General features: G+C 38.3%; 1 protein-coding gene across 2 annotated transcripts in view; it reads left to right on the forward strand.

The window, feature by feature from the left end:
* Nucleotides 1-1,372: 1,372 nt before the first annotated feature.
* The window catches only part of CLGN (calmegin), an 83,758-nt gene continuing 61,794 nt past the window's right edge, over nucleotides 1,373-23,336 (forward strand). Inside the window, exon 1 of one of the 2 annotated variants that reach the window (XM_074229266.1) lies at nucleotides 1,373-1,525. Coding sequence is in view for 1 of the 2 variants with exons in the window: in XM_074229265.1 (XP_074085366.1) it covers nucleotides 2,032-2,043 (12 nt within the window). In the remaining variant the exon portion in view is untranslated. Of the gene's footprint in view, nucleotides 1,526-1,819; nucleotides 2,044-23,336 lie in introns of those variants that run through there. The other variant, XM_074229265.1, reaches the window with a different exon arrangement.

Genomic DNA, 23,336 nt, shown 5'->3' on the forward strand with positions numbered 1-23,336 from the left:
TAGTGGCACAGTGGATAGAATCAGGAGGACTTGAGTTCAAATTGAGCCCCAGACCCTGGGCACAGTCACCAGTTTGTCTTAATTCACTGGAGAAGGAAATAGCAAACCACTCTCTAGTATCTGTGCCAAGAAAACCCCATGCAGAGTGTTGGTATGCAAAGGCCCACGGGGTCACAAATAGTTAGACATGACTAAATAACAGCTAAGGCATTGGGTTAGATGTGAACCATAAGGGAATTTCATTGAAGTTTTTTCTTCCATCCTATAAGGATCTTCTCTAGTAGTTTATATCCAGGAGGCTTTGTTTAACCTCTGGAACCCAGAAGAAGAGCTGACTTGAATTTGGAGCTGGAGGTTCTACATGTGTTTTTTCCTGCCCAGTTCACTGTGGACAGCTCATTCCACCTGGAGCCTTTTCCCGAGGAATACTGCATATTTATTTATTTTTATTAAAGATTTTATTTATTTTGAGTTTTACAATTTTTCCCCCAATCTTACTTCCCTCCCCCCACCCCCCACAGAAGGTAATTTGTCAGTCTTTACATTGTTGGTCCAAATTGAGTATGATGAGAGAAATCATATCCTTAAGGAAGAAAAATAAAGCATAAGAGAGCAAGATCAGACAATAAGTTATCAGGTTTTTTTTTTTCTAAATTAAAGGTAATAGTCTTTGGTCTTTGTTCAAACTCCACAGCTCTTTCCCTGAATACAGAGGGTACTCTCCTTTGCAGAGAGCCCCAGATTGTCCCTGATTGTTGCACTGGTGGAATGAGCGAGCCCATCGAGGTTGATCCTCACCCCCGTGTTGCTGTTAGGGTTGAGGGCCGGTCCTTCCTCTCGGCTTGCCTTCTCTTCTCCACATTTCTGGATCCTTCATCCTCAGATGTTCCTAAGGGGGGATCCTGCCCTTCTTTGGCCACGCACGGCACCGGGGCTGCTGGAAAAAGTGGCCTTCAGAGCCCAAGCTGACCCGGGCGGTCACCTCGGGCGCTCCCTTCCAAGGATGGAGAAATTAAGGTCGGGAGAGAGTAAACCCATCAAAAAGCGGTTAACGGGCAAGGCTCTGGCCCGGGTCCGGTCTCATGCCGGCCCGAGTAGGAGCTGCGAGCACTAGCCCCGGCCCCCACCCCGGGCTCCCCGAATTCTCGCGGGGGAGTCTGTAAAAAACGGATAAAGTCGAAGTGGGCTCCAAAGGATGCGGCCGAAGCCCTTGCTGCACCTGTCCGCGCGGACCCGGGGCGGGGGGGCTGGCCGGCTGCGCAGGGGTCACCACTTAAAGGAGGCGGGAGAGGGCATGCGCAGGCGCGCCGGGACGCCCGTCGGGGCCCGGCAGGCCCCGCCCCTCCCCCTCACCTCTCGGCCCCGAGGGGCGAAGGCTCCGCGGGAGCCGCCGCGTGCCGCGGCTCGCGCATGCGCCGTTGGCAGACGCTGTGGAGCGGCCGGCGGCGGCGACTTGGGTTCGGTGGTGGCCGCCGGCCGGACAGCCCGAGCGTGGCCGCCGAGGGGCCCTCCGCCCCGAGCGCAGGTGCGTGGCTCCGGGGAGCGGGGCGGGCGGGCGTCTGAGTCGGAAGAGGAGAGTCCGCTCGGGGCCGAGGGCGGCGGCGGCGGCGACGGCGGGGCGTCCGGGCTGCGGGAGCGAGGGAGGCGGCCTGCGGAGGGGGCTGCAGCCCCGAGGCCGTTATCGGGCGGCGGTTAGCGGCTCCCGCCCCTCGCGGGGCCCAGGGCGGGGCCGGAGCCGCCGCCAAGTCCGGGGGGCAGCGGGGGGAGGGGGCCTCGAGCGGCGGGACCCGCCCGCGGCGAAACGCGCACGTCGGGGCCGCAGGGCGGGGGGCGGGCCGAGGAGCCGAGGGCCTCCCGGGCCTCCCGGGCCTCCTGCCCTCGCCCGCGGGCCGCGGCGGGCCGCTTCCCTTCTCGGCTCCCCGGTTACTCCCGAGTGGAAGAAGGGAGAATTCACCGACTTGTACCGCCCGGCGGCCGCCAGGAGCGGCCGTGCCCCCGGGGGAGCAGGAGGGCAGAGCTGATCTAACTTTAATGAGAAGCCCGGTTAGAGACTCATTAGACGGGAAAAGGGGTAAAACTTGTTTGTGGTCAGTCAGTAGTCTGCCTGCTTGCCCCAAGCCCAGAAGAGGCTCTGCTGTAGGTAGTTACAATGCTCCTGGGATAGGAAGAACAGGTGAATCTCATTAGGTTTAGAAGGGGAATAAAAAGATCATTTTAGAGTAGGGAAGGAGCCAGTATGTATAGTGTGGTCTGCACCACCTTTGAAATTTCATGCAATTTCCTACTTTGGCTTTTAACCTCTAAACAAAATAGAGGCGCTACTCTCTTTGATTGTGAATTTTAAGTTTGAGCTTCTTCTGTCTGAACACTTAATTATTATATAAATTTAAATTATAAGTCTTAATCATTGACTTCATAGGAAGTGGCGTATTCTGGGAAAGGGTATTAAAGTGTGTTAGTTGATTTCAGTACTAAACAATTTCTGTTATTTTTTATTGGAAAATTAAAATTAGTGCATTCTTAGACCCAATAATACTTTAATAAATAGTTTCTTAAACATATGAAATACTATTTGATAATTTTGACAGTCCTTTCTTTCCAGGACTGTTGTTGGGCTGAGTAACTCAAGACATCTATTTCATCCATTCCCCCCACCCCCCATTAGTGCTTTTCTCTTTTGGAGCTTCTCATTTTCATTCATTCATTCATCCACTCACCCATCCATTTATCTATCTATTTATGGTTTTTGCAAGGCAAAATTTGAACTCAGGTAGTCCAGACTCCGGGCAGTGCTCTATGCACTGTGCCACCTAGCAGCCCCCTGGAACTTTTTATTGATCAGCTCCTCCAAGTGTGATAAAGGGGAAAAGTCCTTAGCTCTGCAGTAAGATGACTTAGGTGGGTTCTGATGCTGCCTCTGATAATACTTGAATGACCTTGACTAAGTCAATTCCCCAGGAGACATTCTGAGGTCTTATTCTACTCCAGATCCATGATCCCCTTGATAATTATAGTGAAAAGCTCTGCTTAACAGATATTTATGGATTCAAAAAAAAAAAAACCTGAACACATAAAAGTGAACAAAACTGACTAGACATAGTTATAAATATGTGAGCAAAAATCAGTAAACTCAGTGACAGGCTTTGATTCATCCACATGTTGATTCATCACAGATTTTTGCAGTCACTATAGACAAAATTCTGTGACTTTGGAAATTTGACTTGGAGATGAATTAAACAAGAACAAATGGCATTTTAGACCCATTCTGTTCATGGTCTGTGACTGGCTTATGAGGATGTAGATAAAGATAAAACACTTGTTTTAATCTCCCTAGTTTCTTTTTGATATCCAGTGGTTGTATTTGTTGCCCTATGCTCACTTAATGAGAAACAGACATTTTTTTGGACATTCTAAACCATGGGGCCTGCCTATGAGTTTACTAAATGCTTTAGTAAATGAAGTGGAGCTAACCACAGAACTTTCACTAAAATGGCAAATCAAAATATATTGTCTATTGTTTCAATAAAAACTTTTAAAAGTAAGGTTGAACAGTCCTGTTGTAAACATTTGTGATAATATCTCACATGGTATCTTAATGTTTGCAAAATGCTTTACATACATTATCACATTTGAACATGCCTAATAAATCAGAGTTAGATATTATAAGCATTATTTCCACCATCTTATAAATGGAAAATGTAAGTATAGATATTTTCCATGCCAAGAAGAAGAGAGGATGAGAACTAAAAAGGAGATATGGAAATAGTAAATTAGGAGGCCATTGGCTATTGTTGTGAACAATTTTACAGGAGAAAAATGAATAGATTTTTTTTTTTTTTTGGCAATGGAGTTAAGTGACTTCACAAAGCCACATAGCCAGGGATTTATTAAGTGTCTGAGGCCAAATTTGAACTTGGGTCTTCCTGATGCCAGACCTTTGCTCTATCCACTGTGCCACCTAGCTGTCCCTGTAGATAACTTTGTTTTTATTTTAGATTTTTTTTTTTGCAAGGCAATGGGGTTAAGTGGCTTGCCCAAGGCCACACAGCTAGGCAATGATTAAGTGTCTGAGGCCAGATTTGAACTCAGGTACTCCTGACTTCAGGGCTGGTGCTCTGTTCACTGCACCACCTAGCCACCCCCCTCCCTGTAGATAACTTTGCAAAAAAAAAAAAATAGGACTTGGAGACCAGACTATATTTAAATTCTGCCTTCTAGAATTAATAATTGTGCTACTAAAGTTCGGAAAAGGGAGTTGTGTTTGTAGGGAAAAGGTAGTAAATGTGAGTAAATAATGTTTTGGATGTGTTAATTTTTGAGATATCCATGAGATAGTTTGAAGATGTCCAGAAAACAGTTGGTAGTGGGAGACTGGAGCTCATGAGAGGTAAGGTCTGGATTTATAGATCAGTGAAAAATCTATGTAGAAATTGTTTATTGAAATCATGGGAGTTGAAGACATCACCAAACAAGATAGTGGAAGAGAAGAGGACCAAGAATAGAATGTTTGAGAGTGTGGGGACAGGGGAGGGAAATCATACCCATAGTTTTTTTTTTAATTTTATTTATTTTTTTATTTGAGTTTTGAGTTTTACAATTTTTCTCCCAATCTTACTCCCGCCCCCATGGAAAGCAATCTGTCAGTCTTTATTTTGTTTCCATGTTGTACATTGATCCAAATTGAGTGTGATGAGAGAGAGAAATCATATCCTTAAGGAAGAAACAAAAAGTATAAGCAATAACAAGATCAGACAATAAGATACGGGGTTTTTTTTTCTAAATTAAAGGGAATAGTCCTTGAAATTTGTTCAAACTCCATAGCTCTTTATCTGGATACAGATGGTATTCTCCATTGCAGACAACCCAAAATTGTTCCTGATTGTTGCACTAATGGAATGAGCAAGTCCTTCAAGGTTGAATATCACCCCTATGTTACTGTTAGGGTATACAGTGTTTTTCTGGTTCTGCTCATCTCACTCAACATCAGTTCATGCAAATCCCTCCAGGCTTCCCTGAAATCCCGTCCCTCTTGGTTTCTAATAGAACAATAGTGTTCCATGACATGCATATACCACAGTTTGCTAAGCCATTCCCCAATTGAAGGACATTTACTTGATTTCCAATTCTTTGCCACCACAAACAGGGCTGCTATGAATATTTTTGTACAAGTGATGTTTTTATTCTTTTTCCTCATCTCTTCAGGGTATAGACCCAGTAGTGGTATTGCTGAATCAAAAGGTATGCTCATTTTTGTTGCCCTTTGGGCATAGTTCCAAATTTCTCTCCAGAAAGCTTGGATGAGTTCATGGCTCCACCAACAGTGTAATAGTGTCCCAGATTTCCCACAACCCTTCCAACAATGATCATTATCCTTTCTGGTCATATTGGCCAGTCTGAGAGGTGTGAGGTGGTACCTCAGAGAAGCTTTGATTTGCATTTCTCTAATAATTAATGATTTAGAGCAATTTTTCATATGGCTATGGATTGCTTTGATCTCCTCATCTATAAATTGCCTTTGCATATCCTTTGACCATTTGTCAGTTGGGGAATGTTTTTTTTTTAAATATGACTCAGTTCTCTGTATATTTTAGAAATGAGTCCTTTGTCAGAATCATTAGTTGTAAAAACTGTTTCCCAATTTACCACATTTCTTTTGATCTTGTTACAGTGGTTTTATCTGTGCAAAAGCTTTTTAATTTCATGTAATCGAAATCATCTAGTTTGTTTTTGGAATCATACCCATAGTTAATGGGCATAACCCAAATGCAAATTTAGTAAAAAAAAAAAAAAAGTGACTGGCTAGAAACATACAGATAGAGAACCAGAAGAAAACAATGTCATGAAAGGAGAGAGTATGCAGAAGGAAAAGACAATAATGTTGAAGGTTGAAGAGAAGTCAAGAAGGATATGGATTGAGAAAAGGCTATGATTAGATTTGTCAAGAGACCATTCAAAACCAGGAAGAGTAATTTTTAAAAAAAAATTTATTTTGAATTTTACAGTTTTACCCCTAATCTTGCCCCCCCCCAGGCAGTTTGTTAGTCTTTACATTGTTTGCAAGTATAAGAGATAGCAAAATTACACAATAAGATAATGTTTTTTTTTAAATTAAAGGTCTTTGGTCTTTGAACTCCACAATTCTTTCTCTGGATACAGATGGTATTCTCCATCACAGATACCCCCAAATCGTGCCTGATTGTTGCATTGATGGAATGAGCAAGTCCATTAAGGTTGATCATCACTTCCAGGTTGCTGTTAGGGGTACAATGTTGTTCTGGTTCTGCTCATTGCGCTCAGCATCAGTGCATGAAAATCCTCAAGAAGAGTAATTTTAATCTAATGATGAATTAAGAATGAGATTGCAGAGGGTTTAGAATGCATTGAAAGGAAAGGAAGTAGAGGCACCATATATAAAGAAGTTTAGTCACTTTTTTGATCCTGCAATACTCTAGGCCTGGATCCCAAAAAGATTAAAAAAAGTATCCTTATATACAAAAAATATTGATAACTTCTTTTTGTGGTAGCAAAGAATGGAAAACTGAAGAGATACCCATCAGTTGGAGAAAGGCATAAAAGAAAATGTGTGCTGTAAGAAATGATGAAGGGATTGGTTTCAGAAAAATGAACTATTCCTTTCTCAATGTTGAACTTAGTCGATTAATGACCACTCATTCATTCAATTCAGAATTCATTTAAAATACTTAATGTATTTAGCACATCTAGAAAGAGGACCAAGAATTCAGAAGGTTAGATTTGCCTTATAAACAGTAGTTATTCCATGAAGAAGCAGGTGATGCTGCTGAGAGATTTGGGTGAATGGAGGACAGGAAGAGAGGGGACTGATGGAATTCATGTTTGGATCATCACATTGCTTCAAAGAAATAAGCTGGTACCATCTCTTATAAAGGTGATGAAGATGGAGGAAAGGAAAAAAGCTTGAAATAGTTGGATAGATAAAGTAGGATTGTCAACATCAGCTCAGGCCAAGCTAAGGTTATACATTATAACATTTGTAGGGTACTTTAGGGCCATTTTACACAGTCTTTGGTTTCGAATTTAATAATTCCTTTTATGCAATTTTATTTTTGTTTTATGTTGTGTAGAAGATTTATTTATCCACCCTTTGCCATCTATTGTGTCATGTTTATCTCGTATATTTCAAGGCATCTGGTTTGCCTTGGACTCTCTTGTATTTTTACATTTTTTTTTTTGTGCAAACCTTCAAGTGCTGTGTAATTATTACTATTCCTGTTGCTATCTATCAAATTTTAAAATTTGTTGACTAATAAACACATAGTTTTATCCCCTATGTTGGTATATAAAATTTACTTTCTTAGTAATTTTTTTTTTAGGTTTTTTGCAAGGCAAATGGGCTTAAGTGGCTTGTCCAAGGTCACACAGCTAGGTAATTATTAAGTGTCTGAGACCGGATTTGAACCCAGGTCCTCCTGACTCCAGGGCCGGTGCTTTATCCACTGCGCCACCTAGCCGCCCCCTCTTAGTAATATTTAAAAAAAATTTCAATTGAGCTATGTAAAAGTTTTGGCAAGGAATTAGTTGAAATGGATGTAGTTTACAGTATACATACCATGTGTTGTAATACTTTAATATATAGATATTCTTAGCAGGATTTATGGTTCCTCAAAGCAGCTCACTTTGGTAGCACATTACCTCTTTAAAAAAAAGTCTAAAACAGGAAAGGGGCATCTTGGCCATAAATCAACTGGATCTCCATTGATTTTCTTCAGTTCACGTGACAAATTCCAAGAGTTAAACTTGATTCAAATAAGGATGAAAACGTGTGTTTTAAAAATCCCTAGTAAGATTTCCTTGAAAGACTTTAAGGTAAATATTAATTAGTCCATGAGAGTAGTTTAATTGTTTCATTGTGTTATGAATAAATCATGTTCCCTCTCCATTCTAGAAGAGATTAATCATGTCTTCATTCAAAATGAGGAAAAGGAAAGACTTTAGATGGGAAATAAAACACTATGGTGAACTAATAGTGTTCCCTTTCTTTCCCTTTTTTGGAAAAAAATTTAGAGGGTAGTTTTAAAAATACAGTAATTGTATTTAAATTAAAATTTTAGGCCCAACTTCTCAGACTTAGGAGGAGTAAATATTGCCTATTAACCCTAGGTGTGAGGGACTTACGGTTTTAAAATTGCTTAGGGATAGTGTCCTGAAGTAGCTGTCTACCTGTGTGGAATGTATTCTATTTCTAGTATAAAAATCTGAATTACAATTTATTAAAACATTGGTCACGTGATTTTAAATGTTTCCTGTGATTTTTAAAAATTTTTATTTAAGAAAATGAGGGGGGCGGCTAGGTGGCGCAGTGGATAAAGCACCGGCCCTGGAGTCAGGAGGACCTGGGTTCAAATCCGGTCTCAGACACTTAATAATTACCTAGCTGTGTGGCCTTGGGCAAGCCACTTAACCCCGTTTGCCTTACAAAAAAAAACCCTAAAAAAAAAGAAAATGAGATTAAGAGTGACTTGTGCAAGGTCACACAACTAGGCAATTATTAAATGTCTGAGTCAGAATTTGAACTCAGGTCCTCCTGACTCCAGGGCTAGTGCTCTATCCACTGTGCCACCTAGCTGCCTCCAAATGTTTCCTGTGATTAATAGGACAAATTTTCGTAGAATTTGTTAACATTTGATATACATTTATGTTTTTATGTGGACATATCTCAATCTGTTTTTTCCCTTTTTTCCAAATTAATTTCATCACCATATAGTATGTTCCTAAATGTAGTTAATTGAACAAGAAGATTAACCTTGTGTTTTACCATGTCTTGGTCTGTGTACCATGACTAGGGATTAAGAATAGCATAAAGAAGAGAATTTCCTTTTTACAATCTTGATATTTAACCTTATAATCTTGATATCAACTGTTGATTTTTTTTTTAGATCATTTCCATAAAATCCTACTGTGATACCTAATTTTGTCATGGATATAACTAGGTTCTCTAGGGTTATACCACTGGAGTCTCAGTTTTCCAGGTCTTAAGTTTGCTTAGGACAGCCTCTACTTAGAACAGATGGGTTTGTCATTAGGTTATTAGGTTTTAGATGATGAATTCTTTGGCTTAATAAACTGTGAATCAGTCAAAACATGGAGGGTCTCCTTCCTTTTCTGCTACTGTGTGATAAATGCTTTAAGATCTGCCCAAAGATCAGTGATTTTGTTTACTATTGGAAAATGCAAACTACATCACTTAATTTAACATTGAAATAAAAATGGGGGGGGGAGGAAATTGTACTAAATATTGATAGCTCAAAGATTTTCCTTTAGAGTAATAAGCAAAGGAGTTGATGGAGTTGGTTTTACCATGAATGCTTTCTGAGATAAGGAATATCATTTCATAGACATTTGATCATAATACGTCCTTGTGCTGCTTATGATGAGTATAAAAAATACATTATGAAAATTATTGTAATTTAGCTGTGTACCATGGAAGGCTGGATTTGATTTAAATATTGGCTCCTCTGCTTACTGGTTTTTTGATCAGGGCCTAGTTAATTATGTATAGTTGTTATGTAGAAAATCACTCAACTTCTTCAGGCCTTAGTTTCTCTTTCAAATGAGGATGTTAGGTAGAATAAGTTCCCTTCAAGTTCTTTTATAAAAAATTTATTTTTTAAAATTAATATTTTGTTTTCCAATTATATACAATAGTAGTTTCTACCCATCATTTTCTGTAATGTTTTAAATTTTACAATCTTTCTTCTACCCTTCCCCCATCCTCCCACAGAAGGCAGACTGGTAATTTTTACATTGTTTCCATGCTATACATGGATCAAAATTTAATATGTTGGTAGAGAAATCATACCCTTGAGGAAAAAATTATGCGATATGGGGTGACTAGGTGGCACAGTGAATAGAGCACCGATCCTGGAGTGAGGAATACCTGAGTTCAAATCCAGCCTCAGACACTTAATTACCTAGCTGTGTGGCCTTGGCCAAGCCACTTAACCCCATTTTCTTGCAAAAACCTAAAAATAAAAAAAAATATGTAATACATGACACTTTTTTAAATTAAAAAAACCTGAAGGTAATAGACTTTGATATTTATTTAAACTCTACAGTTCTTTCTCTGGGTATTGATGGTATTTTCTGTTGCAGTGCTCTAAAATTGTCCCTGATTATTGCATTGATGGAATGAGCAGATCCATTTAGAGTGATCATCCCACCTCCCCTGCCCCATGTTGCCATTAGGAATGTACAGTGTTCATCTGGTTCTCATCTCACCCAACATTAGTTCATGCAAGTTTTTCCATGCTTCTCAGAATTCCTATCCCTCCTGCTTTCTAATAGAACAATAGTATTCCATAATGAACATATACCACAATTAGTTTAGCTATTCCCCAATAAATGGACATTCACTGAATTTCCAATCATTTGCCAACGCAAATGGGGCTGCTATGAATATTTTTGTACAAGTGATGTTTTTACCCTTTTTCATGATCTCTTCAGGCTATAGACCCAGTAGTGGTATTGCTGGATCAAAGGGTTTGCATATTTTTATTGCCTTTTGGGCATAATTCCAGATTGCTCTCTAGAAAGGCTGGATGACTTCACAGCTCCACCAATAATACATTAGTGTCCCAGATTTCCCACATCGCTTCCAACACTGAACTTTGTCCTTTTCTGGTCATATTGGCCAGTCTTAGAGATGTGAGGTGGTACCTTAGCTGCTTTAAATTGCATTTTTCTAATCAGTAATGGTTTAGAGTAATTTTTCGTATGACTATGGATAGCTTTGATTTCCTCATCTGTAAATTGCCTTTGCATAACCTTTGACCATTTGTCAATTGGGAAATGGCTTGTTTTTTTTATAAACTTGACTCAGTTTTCTGTATATTTTAGAAATAAATCCTTTGTCAGAAATACTAGTTGTAAAAATTGTTTCCCAGTTTACTACATTTCTTTCGATCTTGGTTACGGTGGTTTTGTTTGTGCAAAAGCTTTTTAATTTAATGCAATCAAAATTATCTAATTTGTTTTTTTTATTTTATTTAAGGCAATGGGATTAAGTGACTTGCCCAAGGTCACACAGCCAGGCACTTATTAAATGTCTGAGGTCGGATTTGAACTCAAGTCCTTCTGACTCCAGGGTTGGTGCTCTATCCACTGTGCCACCTAGTTGCCCTCTAATTTGTTTTTAATGATGTTCTCCATCTCTTCCTTGGTCATATACTGCTTCCCTTTCCATAGATCTGACAAATAAACTATTTCTTGATCTCCTAGTTAGCTTATAATATTGTCTTTTTTGTCTAAATCCTGTACCCATTTGGATCTTATCTTGGTATTAGGGTGTGAGAAGTTGGTCTACCATACTAACTTGCAATTTTCCCCAACAGTTTTTATCGAATTGAGAGTTTTTATCTCAGAAGCTGGACTTTTTGGGTTTATCAAACAGCAGATTACTATAATTGCTTCCTGCTGTCTCTTTGGCACCTAATCTATTCCACCGATCCACCACTCTCTTTCTTAGCAAGTAACAGACAATTTTGATAACTGAGGCTTTTTAGTATAATTTTAGATCTGGTAAGGCTAAGGCACTTTCTTCTGCACTTTTTTTTTCATTAAATCCCTGGAAATTTTTTGTCTTTTTGTTTCTCCATATGAATTTAGTTACAATTTCTTCTAGCTTGTTAAAGTAATGGTGCTCTATCCACTATGCCACCTAGCCTGCCTCTCCCTTCATGTTCTAATTCTGTGATTTTATGATTTGTTGCAAAGGATGACCATAGTCTTTATTTTTTAATTTATTTTTTATTTAATATTCTCATTTTGTACAATTAATTTTATTTTTACATTAGTAAAATATTCTTGTTTAAGAGTAAAAGAGGGGCAGCTAGGTGGTGCAGTGAATAGAGCACCGGCCTTGGAGTCAGGAGTACCTGGGTTCAAATCCGGCCTCAGACACTTAATAATTACCTATCTGTGTGGCCTTGGGCAAACCACTTCACCCCAGTGCCTTGAAAAAATCTAAAAAGAGTAAAAGAGATACCCCCCCCCATAAATATAGACTTGCTTCAGCAATAAAGTGGAGAGAAAAAAATTAAAATAAAAAAAATAATAGTAATACTTGTAGGTATGGCCAGGTGATGCAATGGACGTAGCACCAGCCCTGGAGCCATGAGCACCCAAGCCCACATCTGGCCCCGTACACCCAACAATCACCCAGCCGTGTGACATGCAAGCCACCTGAACCCCACTGCCCTGCAAAAACCAAAAAAAGAAAAAAGAAAAAAAGACCCAAAATAAAATAAAATAGTAATAATAGTAGGGGTGGCTGGGTGGTGGACAGAGCATTGGCCCTTGAGCCAGGAGCACCTGGGTCCAAATCTGGCCTCAGACACCCAAGGATCACCCTGCTATGAGGCCCCAGGCAGGCCACCCAGCCCCACTTGCCCTGCACCCTCCCCCAAATAATAATAACAAAAAAATGTGCTTCAGTCTTTGTTCCAACACCAACAACTCTGTTGTGGGTGGATCACATTCTTTATAAGTCCATCACAAAAGTTACTTCCATATTTTTCCACTGTTGCCATTGCTGATTGCAAATCCGTGCTTTGGTATTTCTCCACTACCATGTACTCTATTTTCTCTCTCCTTTCACTCTGACTCTGCTGTAGGGTTGCTGAGTGGCGCAGCAGACAGATCCCTGGTCCTGGGGCCAAGAGGCCCCGAGCCCACATACCACCCCTTAGGCCCAGAATCCACCTGGCCCTGTGGTCCCAGACAGGCCTTCCAATCCCAGCCCCTTGCAATAAGTAAAAAAGAAAATGTGTTGTATCTGAACACTCTCCCCCCATGGTCCATCCTCTCCTCCATCACTCACATCCCCTCCCCTCCCCCTGTCACCCCCTCTCCTTCTTACTCCAAATGCCTATACCCCATTGAGTATATATGCTGTTTCCTCTCCTAGCCACCTCTGATGAGAGTGAAGTTTCCCTCATTCCCCCTTGCTTTCACCCCTTCCATATCATTGCAATACCTCATTATAATAAAGAAAAATCTTATTATATGAAATATCTTGGCCTATTCCCCCTCTCCTTTTTCTCCCATTACATCTCTCTTTTTTTCTATTGACTCCATTTTTATACCATATTTTATCTTCTAATTCAGCTTTCTCCTGTGCTTCAACTATAAAACTATATAGACTAAAACTATATAGACTATATAGACTATAAAAGCTCCCTCTACCTGCTCTATTAACTGAGAAGGTTCATATGAGTATTATCAGTGTCATTTTCTATGCAGGAATACATGCAGTTCATCATCCTTAAGTCCCTCATATTTCCCCCCCCTCCTCCAATCTCTATGCTTCACCTGAGTCCTGTATCTGAAGATCAGACCTTCTGTTCACCTCTGGCCATTCCAACAGGAACATTTGAAATTCCCCTGGTTCATTGAAAGTCCATCTTTTTCCCTGGAAGAGGACATTCAAGCTTGCTGGGTAGTTGACTCTTGGTTACATTCTAAGCTCTTTTGCCTTCCGGTATATTATATTCCAAGCCCTACGAGATTCCAATGTAGTTGCTGCTAAGTCCTGTGTGATCCTGACTGCAGCTCCATGATATTTGAACTGTGTCCTTCTGGCTGCTTGTAATATTTTCTCTTTGACTTGGGAGTTCTGGAACTTGGCTGTGTTATTCCTAGGGGTTGGTTTTTTTGGGATCTCTTTCTCCAGGGGATTGGTGGATTCTCTCCATTTTTCTATTTTGCCCTCTGCTTCTAGGATATCAGGGCAATTTTCCTGTAGTAATTCTTTGAAAATGATGTCAAGGCTCTTTTCCTGATCATGACTTTCAGGTATTCCAATAATTTTTAAATTATCTTTCCTAAGTCTGTTTTCCATATCAGTTGTTTTTTCAATGAGATATTTCGCATTTTCTTCTAATTTTTCATTTTTTTTTTGTTTTGAAGTATTGATTCCTGATTTCTGGCAAATTCATCAATCTCCCTGAATTCTATTCTTTGTCTGAAGGATTTGTTCTCCTCAGAGAGTTTTCTTATCTCTTTTTCCATCTGGCCCATTCTGCTTTTTAAAGCATTCTTCTCCTCAATAACTTTTTGAACTGTTTTATCCATTTGACCTAAGCTGGTTTTTAGCATGCTATTTTCTTCAGCATTTTTTTGGATTTCCTTGACTAGGCTGCTGACTTCATTTTCATGTTTTTCCTGCATCTCTCATTTCTTTTCCCAGTTTTTCTTCTAACTCCCTCATTTGATTTTCAAAGTCTTTTTTGAGCTCTGTCATAGCCTGAACCCAATTTCTATTTTTCTTGGAGTCTTTAGATGTAGGAGCTTGTGTTTCCTCATCTTCAGACTGAGTATTTTGATCCTTCTTGGGCTCATTTGCAAAATATTTCTCAATGGTGTTCCTCTTTTTTCTCTGCTTGCTCATTTTTCCCAGCCTGTGCCTGTTTTGGGGTGATTCCTGATCTTTTGGGACACTCCCACAAGGGTCTCAGTGTGTGAGGCTCTATCCCCCCTCCTGGTCTGTGAATGACCATAAGTGTCTCCCTCTGCCATGGGGCTGAGGTGGGGGGGGGCCCTGCTGTTCTGTGAGGGGCGTAGACTGTGATCAGGATCTGAATGTGGTCAGTGCCCCAGAGTCCTGTTCCAGGGGCAGAGGACAGAGCTCTGCAGTCTCTCTCTTCACTCCCCTCCCTCAGCTCAATGGGCTCATGCCCTGGGGGCTTCTGCTTACTGGCTCCTCCTGCTTCTGTTCCTGGATCTGGGCTGCAGTGGCCAAGTTGCTCGCTGTTTGCCCTGAGGGCTGGGCTCCAAGTGCTTGCTCTGGCAGAGGTCCCCCTCTGTTCCCCTACTTTGTGCCCGGTGCTCCCCGGGGCTTAGGTCAGGAAACTGCCCCCAGCAGCAGCTCCCAGTGCCCTGGGGCTGCCTCCAGGAGGCTGAAGTTATTTCGCTCTGGCGGGCCACACCTCTGGCAGGGAGCCCCTCCGACCTTGGGGAGCAGAGCCTTTCTGCTCTTTTCCAGGTTACCTTGAGTAGGAGAACTGCCTCATTGGGTCCCTTTGTGGGTTCTGTCTTTGGAAAGTTTAGTTAGAGTCCTTAGCTTATGCGTTTTATCAGAGAGCACCTAAGACCGGATCCTTTCTTGTTGCCATCTTGGCTCCGCCCCTGACCATAGTTTATAAGGATCTTTATGAGAGTCTTCAAACCAAGTAAGCATATATTTTGCTAGGTGAGGTTACTTGAACTTAAAAGTGGGCTCAAAGGAATTGTTTTTATAAAAAAAATTGATGATTTGAGGTTGAGATGAATGAGATCAAAGATGTAGATTAATAAAAAGGGAACCCTTAACTTCATGCATCATGAATAAATCTTTTTTCAAAATTGATGCCTTTTTATATCATATTTGAATAGATCCTCCCTCTTCCTGGATCCACATCTTGAATTTTTCATGAAACAAAATTTTTAGAAAAAATTTTTTAGCACACAACCAGTACAGCAGTACTATCTATCAAATGAAGTCCATTTATATGAATGTATCTTTAAGAGGATATAATATACACTGGATACGATATACCCTGAATAACTTCATAAAAACAGAAAATAGACAATTTTTTCCACAAAAATGACAACTGATAAGGGAGTCAGAACAATTCTTCATGTACTATTGTCTGATCAGTTGGGGCAAAGATAAGAGTTAACATCAAATTAGAAAATAGACTTAAGATGGGAAGAAAACATTGTAAACAGGTTACCTTTAATTTGATCTATTCAGATGATGCTTCCATACCAAAAAAGTGTGAAATAGACAAAGACAATTTGATTATCAGTAATTCCTGATAAAAATTTAAAGAGCATAAATCTAGTTCTCACAATAATACCAAAAGAGCCCCCCCAACTTCCTTAGTCAGTTTACCTGATTTCTGCCAGATGAAGAGCCCATAACAAGACTCCTTTTAGAATTAAATTTTATTCATAAATACAAAAAAGAAAATTATGGGAGAAAATTAAGAACCTCAGATCCTTATAAAAATAATGAAAAGGCAGTAAAAATTAAAATGTCTTAAAGAAGAATTGATATTTGGGTCTAGCAAGCCATATCATAAGAGCATCATTCATAGATGAAGCTGGGAGGGAGGACTAGAAACAAGAAAAATTGGATAGCTTTGTCTGCATTTTTGGTAATGAGCCAGTTTCATCATCTGTGATAGAACTGTTGTTTAGATATGTTTCTCAAAATGGTATATGAAAAAATAGAAATAGTGCTTCTATGAATTTGGAAGGGGAGACTGGGCCAGACCAAATAATCAGTGAAGGTTAAGCCATGCTTGAGATGTAAACATGGTGAGTGAATTTAAAAGATATCTCAGTTAAGAAAAGATGGCATGCTCATCAGGCATGTGTCAGAAACTGGAATGAAAATCAGGTTGTTAAAAGATCTTGAAAAGTTAAAGAGCATCGAACTGATTTTAATAAAACAGAATTCTCATGTACCTGGGACCTCATTGATTTTAAATTCACTCTAATAATGGAGATTTATACTGTTAAAAAGGTGGACTTTTGGAAAGTATGTCATTTTAAAAATGGGAGGCTTGAGTTTACTAAAGGATTTTGGCACTTTCTTAAAGCCATGCTTCCCTTTTACTCTCCCTCTTGTTTGAACTTTTTTAGGATGTTTATCTGTGGCATCTAAATGCATGTTATAATCTGGGTAGTAGCTCTTCTTCATCCATTGAGTTATACATATTTTATTGACCAGTAATAGATCTCTTCTTGTTGACTCTGAGCTTTGTGGTGTTCCAGGGATTGATTAATGCAGCACAAAGTCAACCACAAACAATAGCATCTGGAGTATTTTACCATCCACAGGAAACTCCCTCAATGTAGACTATCCATACTGAGTTTCCTCCATCATATTGTCAGAAGACTTTACTATTGACTATTAAGAGATTTATTGAACAGGTTTAAGGAATCCTGGTTGATTTTCATGTGTTTTTAAAAAAATAAAAGAGCCTGTAAGGTAGCATTTTGCTCTGCTGAATCAGATACTTCTTTTGATCAAAGAGTGAGATATTTTTTCCAGATTTTTCAATCTATTGTGAAATGGTAGTGATTGAAAATGTCCTTATTTCATTTGTATATGATTCTCAAAAGTTTTTATAAATTGATGATCTTTTAGTTGCCATTTCTCAGTAATGATGTTGGAAATTTTGTCCACTTCAGATACCTTGTATATTGATTCTTCAGAGTCTTCAGAATTGTGTCATCTCCAGCATGGATCTTGTATGTAAATATAAACATATGTCCCAAGTGTGGATCTGCTCTGTCCATCCATCCATTATTTTGTTGCGCCCTAGCTGTTTTTCATATCTTTGTTCTCATTAGTTCCATTTCTCTTTCCCCACTGTGTCTGGGATTGTCATATTAGATCCAAGTATGGTGGTTTTACTGTCCTTGGAGGAATAGTATTGTTAAAATAATTTTAAGAAGTCTTTATCTTCTATTGATTATTTTCACCCTTTAAAAATAATATAAATGAGGTAAGCCTGTTTTCCTAACTTCACAAATATGTGTCTGTTGATTAGACTGATTGTACAATTTATGTGGGCCCCAAAGAGGATGTTTTTCTATCAGACTTGACCTTGATTGGTCAGTGAACTCCTAAGCCCTCTTTATCAGTACTCTAGCATTTCTTTCCAGTTCTTTCTTTGGGCAAATCACTTAACCCCATTGTCTTGCAAACCCCCCAAAAAACTGCCTGGTACTGGTTAAGAAATAGAGTAATGGATCAATGGATTAGTATAGGTTCTAAAGAAACTGCAGTAAATGACTACAGCATTCTACTATTTGACAAACCCAAAGACTTCAACTTCTGGGATAAGATCTCACTATTTGACAAAAATTGTTGGGAAAACTGGAAAATAGTATGGCAAAAACTTGGCATAGGCCCATATCTCACACCCTAAAGCAAAATAAGATCAAAATGGGTACAGGAATTAGAGTACAAGAAGGATTTTGACTATATTAAATTAAACAAGAAATATTGTACCAAATGAATGATTTTGACTATATTAAATTAAAAGGTTTTTGCACTAATAAAATCAATGCTGCCAAAATTAGAAGGAAAGCAGAAACTGGGAAACAATCTTCACAGCTAGGAGTTCTGATAAAATATATAGAAAATTGCATCAAATAGAGAACTGAGTCAAATTTACAAAAAAACAAGTCATTTCCCAATTGATAAATGGTCAAAGGATATGAACAGTTTTCAAATGAAGAAATTAAAGCTATATGTAATCATATAAAAAAAGGTTCCAAATCATTATTGATTCCAGAAATGCAAATTAAAACAACTATGAGATATCACCTCACACCTATCAGATTGGCCCAGATGAGAAAAAGAGAAAAATGATCAATGTTGGAGAGGTTGTGGAGGATTGCTGGTGGAGTTGCTGAATGTATCCCACTTTTCTGGAGAGCAATATGGAACTATGCCCAAAGAGCAATAAAACTGTTTATACTGTTTGACCCAGCAATTCCAATTCTAGGCCCATATTCAGAAGAAATCATTTTTAAAAAAAAAGAGGCAAAGTTCCAAAATATTTATGGCAGCTCTTTTTTGTAGTGGCAAAGAATTAGAAATTGAAGGGATGCCCATCAATTGAGGAATAAACAAGTTGTGGTTAATAAATACTATGGAATATTATTGTTCTACAAGAAACCATAAGTAGTTGGACTCTAGACAAGCATGGAATGACTTATGGGAACTGATGCTTATCAAAGGGAGTAGAGCCAAGAGAACAATGTATACATCAACAATATTAAGATATCAACAACCTTGATGGAAGTAGCTCCTCTCAGCAGTTCAGAGAATTAGGACAATTGTATTAGACTGGCTATGGACAATATTATCCCCATCCCAAGGAAGAAAAAACAGAACAAAAAAAAAACCCGAAATGTCATTAGAGTTTGAAGGGATTCCTGTTCCCCATAATATCTACCAGCAAGTAATCTTTCAGGCTCTGATTGAAGCCTTCCAGTGGTGAAGAGTTCACTGAGTAGTTCCCCTGAAGCCTCTCTCCTAGGAGCCTGTTTTACTTTTTTTTTTAGGTTTTTTTTTTGCAAGGCAAATGGGGTTAAGTGACTTGCCCAAGGCCACTTATTATTAAGTGTCTGAGACCCAGGTACTACTGACTCCAGTGCCAGTGCTTTATCTACTATGCCACCTAGCCACTCCCTACCTGTTTTACTTTTGACCCCAAATTCCCTTAGAGAGCTACCCCTTTCTCTTATCCCTCCCCATTTTCTTCTTCACCCCTTTCTAATCATGAAACATTTTTTTTAGTGCCTGCTCTGTTAGAAACTGCCTAGCCATACGACCTGAGCCACAAATAGCCTGTATTTGCCATAAGCGCTCAGCATCTTTGGCAAGAAAATCCCTTGGAGAGTAGTGCATGGGACCATGAAGAGTAGGACAGGACTGAAACCACTGAACAGCAACATGTTTCAGGTCCTATGCCAAATGCTGGGAAGCCAAATAAAGAATCGTGGTTTGGTTTTTAATTCAGTTTTTTGTTTGTTTTTCTAATGTGGAACCATTCTAATTCCTACTGTAAATCCCATTTGGTCATGATGAATGATTGTGTGAATAAATTACTATAGTTTAACAGGATTTTTGTTTGAAATTTGTGAGTCAGTGTTCACTAATGAGGCAAAGTTTCCCATCTGTTTTATTCTTTCCTGATTAAGACATTAGGAATAGATTTGTCTTAAAAGGATTTGTGTAGATGGTTTTCCTTTTCTGTTTTTGAAAATAGTTTGTGAATTAGGGGCAGTTATTCTTTTGATAGACTTCTCTGAACTATCTGGACCAGTAGTTTTTTTCTTTGATAATTATTTTACAGCTAGATTTATTTTTTCTAAAATTGAGTTATTTATGATCTTTATATAATCTTATACATTGGGTAGTTTATATTTTGAAAGGTTTTTCTCTCTTGTATTTTTGGTTTTGTTTACATATAACTATAATTTTTTCTGATTCTTTTTATTTTGGTTTTGTGGTGATTTTACTTTGTTCATTTGTTATTTTATTGATTTGATTTTTCTGTTCTCTGATCAGATTAGCTGTTTATGAATTTTATTACTCTTTTCAAAGAATTAAGAGTCAGCTTTTTTAGTTTTCATTTCTATTTTTTGCCTAGTTTTGATTTTGATTTTTTCCAAGTTATCATTTTCTCTTTTAATTTTTTATATGTTTTTGTGGCATTCTACTCCAGTTCATTAATCTCCTTTTTTCTATTTTTTTTTTTAGGTTTTTTGCTAGGCAATGGGGTTAAATGGCTTGCCCAAGGCCACACAGTTAGGTAATTATTAAGTGTCTGAGGCCGACTTTTTTCTATTTTAATGTATGTTACATAATGATATGTTTTCTCCTGAGGACTGCTTTAGTTGCATATCCCAGACATTTTACATTTTGAATGTATGTGTGTGTATCTCTACACACAGATTTATTCTTTTCAATAATTATTTCTGTGTTTCTGTGATTTGTTCTTTAAACCATTCATTCTTTAGGATTTCATTGTTAACTCTCCATTTGGGTCTGAGTCTTCTGTATGTTACAGATCCTGAATCAGTGGCTATTTTTGTTTCATTATAGTCTGCATTTACTGTTTTTTTCCTTTTTACATTTGTTTGCAACATCTCTGTGCCTTAATACATAATTAACTTTTATAAAAGTTCCATGTCATGCCAAAAAATTTTTGTTTTTTTAAGTATCTAAGGCAGTTTCAGTGACTTTTAATTTTGTTTTTTCAACCAACTGCAAGGTTTTGAATTATACATTTTTCTTCCTCCCTCACCCCCCTTCCCCTGACAGAAAGCAATCTAATGTAGGCTCTACAAAACATGTATTCTAATGTAAATCATTTAAAAGATGTCATAAGCCTTTCAGTTCTAATTTTTCCAAACAGTTCATTGGGATCCTTCCTTTGCCTTTTTTTTTTTTAAATCCTTTTGTTAGATCTGTACTAGAATCCTAGAAAAGGCTACTGAACTCTCCTGTCAGTTTTTGGGCTACTCTATCTCTTTTGATATATAATTCTTTATAATTTTGTATATATACTAAGGCATTTGGAGTGTTAAGTTTATTACTGACATTGGATTATTGTATTTTTTCACATAATAATACATTCCTTGTTTAACCTTTTTTATTTTTTGAATATTAGTGCATTGTCAGATTGCATGGTTTGTAATTTCTGCTATTTTGAATTCATGTGATTAATAATATATTGTGTTCTATTTAGTTTTTAAAATTTTTTTTTGCTAAGCAGCAGATGGTAGAGCTTTATATTCTTATGCAATCTTTGACTGTTAACATTTAAAGTTAAAAGGTTAGGTTTATATTTTTCTCCTTTTCTCCTCTAGTTTTCCACTGTAAACATTGTCTTTTCACATTCTTTAGAGTAATCTTTTTTTTTTAATTTTACAATTCCTCTCCCCTCACCCCTGACAGAAGGCAGTCTGATAGTCTGTACATTGTTGCCATGCTGCATTGATCAAAATTGTATGTGTTGAGAGAGAAATCATACCCTTGAGGAAAAAAATAAAATATAAGAGATAAGCAAAATTACATAATAAGTTGCCTTTTTTTTCTAAAGGTAATGGTCTTTGGTCTTTGTTTAAACTCCACACTTCTTTCTTTGGATACAGTTGGTAATCTCCATCACAGATACTGTAAAATTCTCTCTGCTGCACTGATGAAAATGAGTTGATCATCAACTCCGTGTTGCTATTAAGGTGTACAACGATCATCTTGCTCAGTATCATTTCATGCAGTTCCTTCTAGACTTCTCTGAATTCCCATCCCTTCTAGTTTCTAATAGAACAGTAATGTTCCATAATGTACATGTATCACAATTTATTCAGCCATTCCCCATTTGATGGACATTCACTCAATTTCCAATTCTTTGCTACCACAAATGGGGCTGTTATGAATATTTTTGTACAAGTGATGTTTTTACCCTTTTGCATGATCTCTTCAGGGTGTAGACCCAGTAGTGGTATATTGCTGGATCAAAGAGTATGTACATTTTTGTTGTCCTTTGGGTATAATTCCAAATTGCTCTCCAGAAAGGTTGGATGAATTTACAACTCCACCAGCAATGCATTAGTGTTCAGATTTTCTACATCCCTTCCAACATTGATCAATGTCCTTTCTGGTCATATTGGCCAGTCTAAAAGGGGTGAAGTGGTGCCTCAGAGATGCTTCAATTTGCATTTCTCTAATCAGTAATGATTTAGAGCGATTTTTTCCTATGGAAAAGCTATCCTTTGATTTCCTTATCTATAAATTGCCTTTGTATATCCTATGACCATTTGTTAATTGGGGAATTTTTTTTTTATTTTGTAAAATGTGACTCAGTTCTCTATATATTTTAGAAATGAGTCTTGTCAGAAATACTTGTATAAAAATTGTTTCCCAATTTACTACATTTCTTTTGATCTTGGTTACAGTGGTTTTGACTGTGCAAAACCTTTTTAATTTAATGTAATGAAAATTATCTAGTTTTTAAGTTTTTTGCAAGGCAGTGGGGTTAAGTGACTTGCCCACGGTCACATAGCCAGGTAATTATTAAGTGTCTGAGGTCAAATTTGAACTCAAGTCCTCCTGATTCTAGGGCTGGTGCCCTATCCACTGTGCCATCTAAGCTGCCCCTCAAGTTTGTTTTTAATGATGTGTTCTCCATCTCTTCCTTGGTCATAAACTGCTTCCTTTTCCATAGATCTGACAGGTAAACTACTCCTTGATCTCCTAGTTTGCTTACAATATTGTATTTTATGTCTAAATCCTGTACCCGTTATGATCTCATTTTGGTATAGGGTGTGAAATTTATCATACTAACTTAAATTTTCCCCATAGTTTTTATCAAAGAGAGTTCTTATCCCAGAAGCTAGACTGTTTGGGTTTATCAAACAGCAGATTACTATAATCATTTCCTGCTATCTCTTTTGCACCTAGTCCATGATCCACCACTCTGTTTCTTAGCCAATACTAGACAGTTTTGATGACTGATGCTTTAAAATATAATTTTAGATCTGGTAGGACTAAGCCACCTTCTTTTGCACTTTTTTTCATTAAATCCCTGGAAATTCTTCCATATGAATTTACTTACAATTTATTTCTAACTCATCATAGTAATTTTTTGGAATTTTGGTTGGTAAGGCACTAAATAACACAGTTTAATTTAGGTAGAATTGCCATTTTTTATTGTATTAGCTTGGCCTATCCATGAGCAGTTGATATTTGACCAGTTATTTAAATCTGATTTTATTTGTGTGAGAAG

Source organism: Macrotis lagotis, chromosome 3 (assembly GCF_037893015.1).
Source record: "Macrotis lagotis isolate mMagLag1 chromosome 3, bilby.v1.9.chrom.fasta, whole genome shotgun sequence".
NCBI classification, from domain to species: domain Eukaryota; kingdom Metazoa; phylum Chordata; class Mammalia; order Peramelemorphia; family Peramelidae; genus Macrotis; species Macrotis lagotis.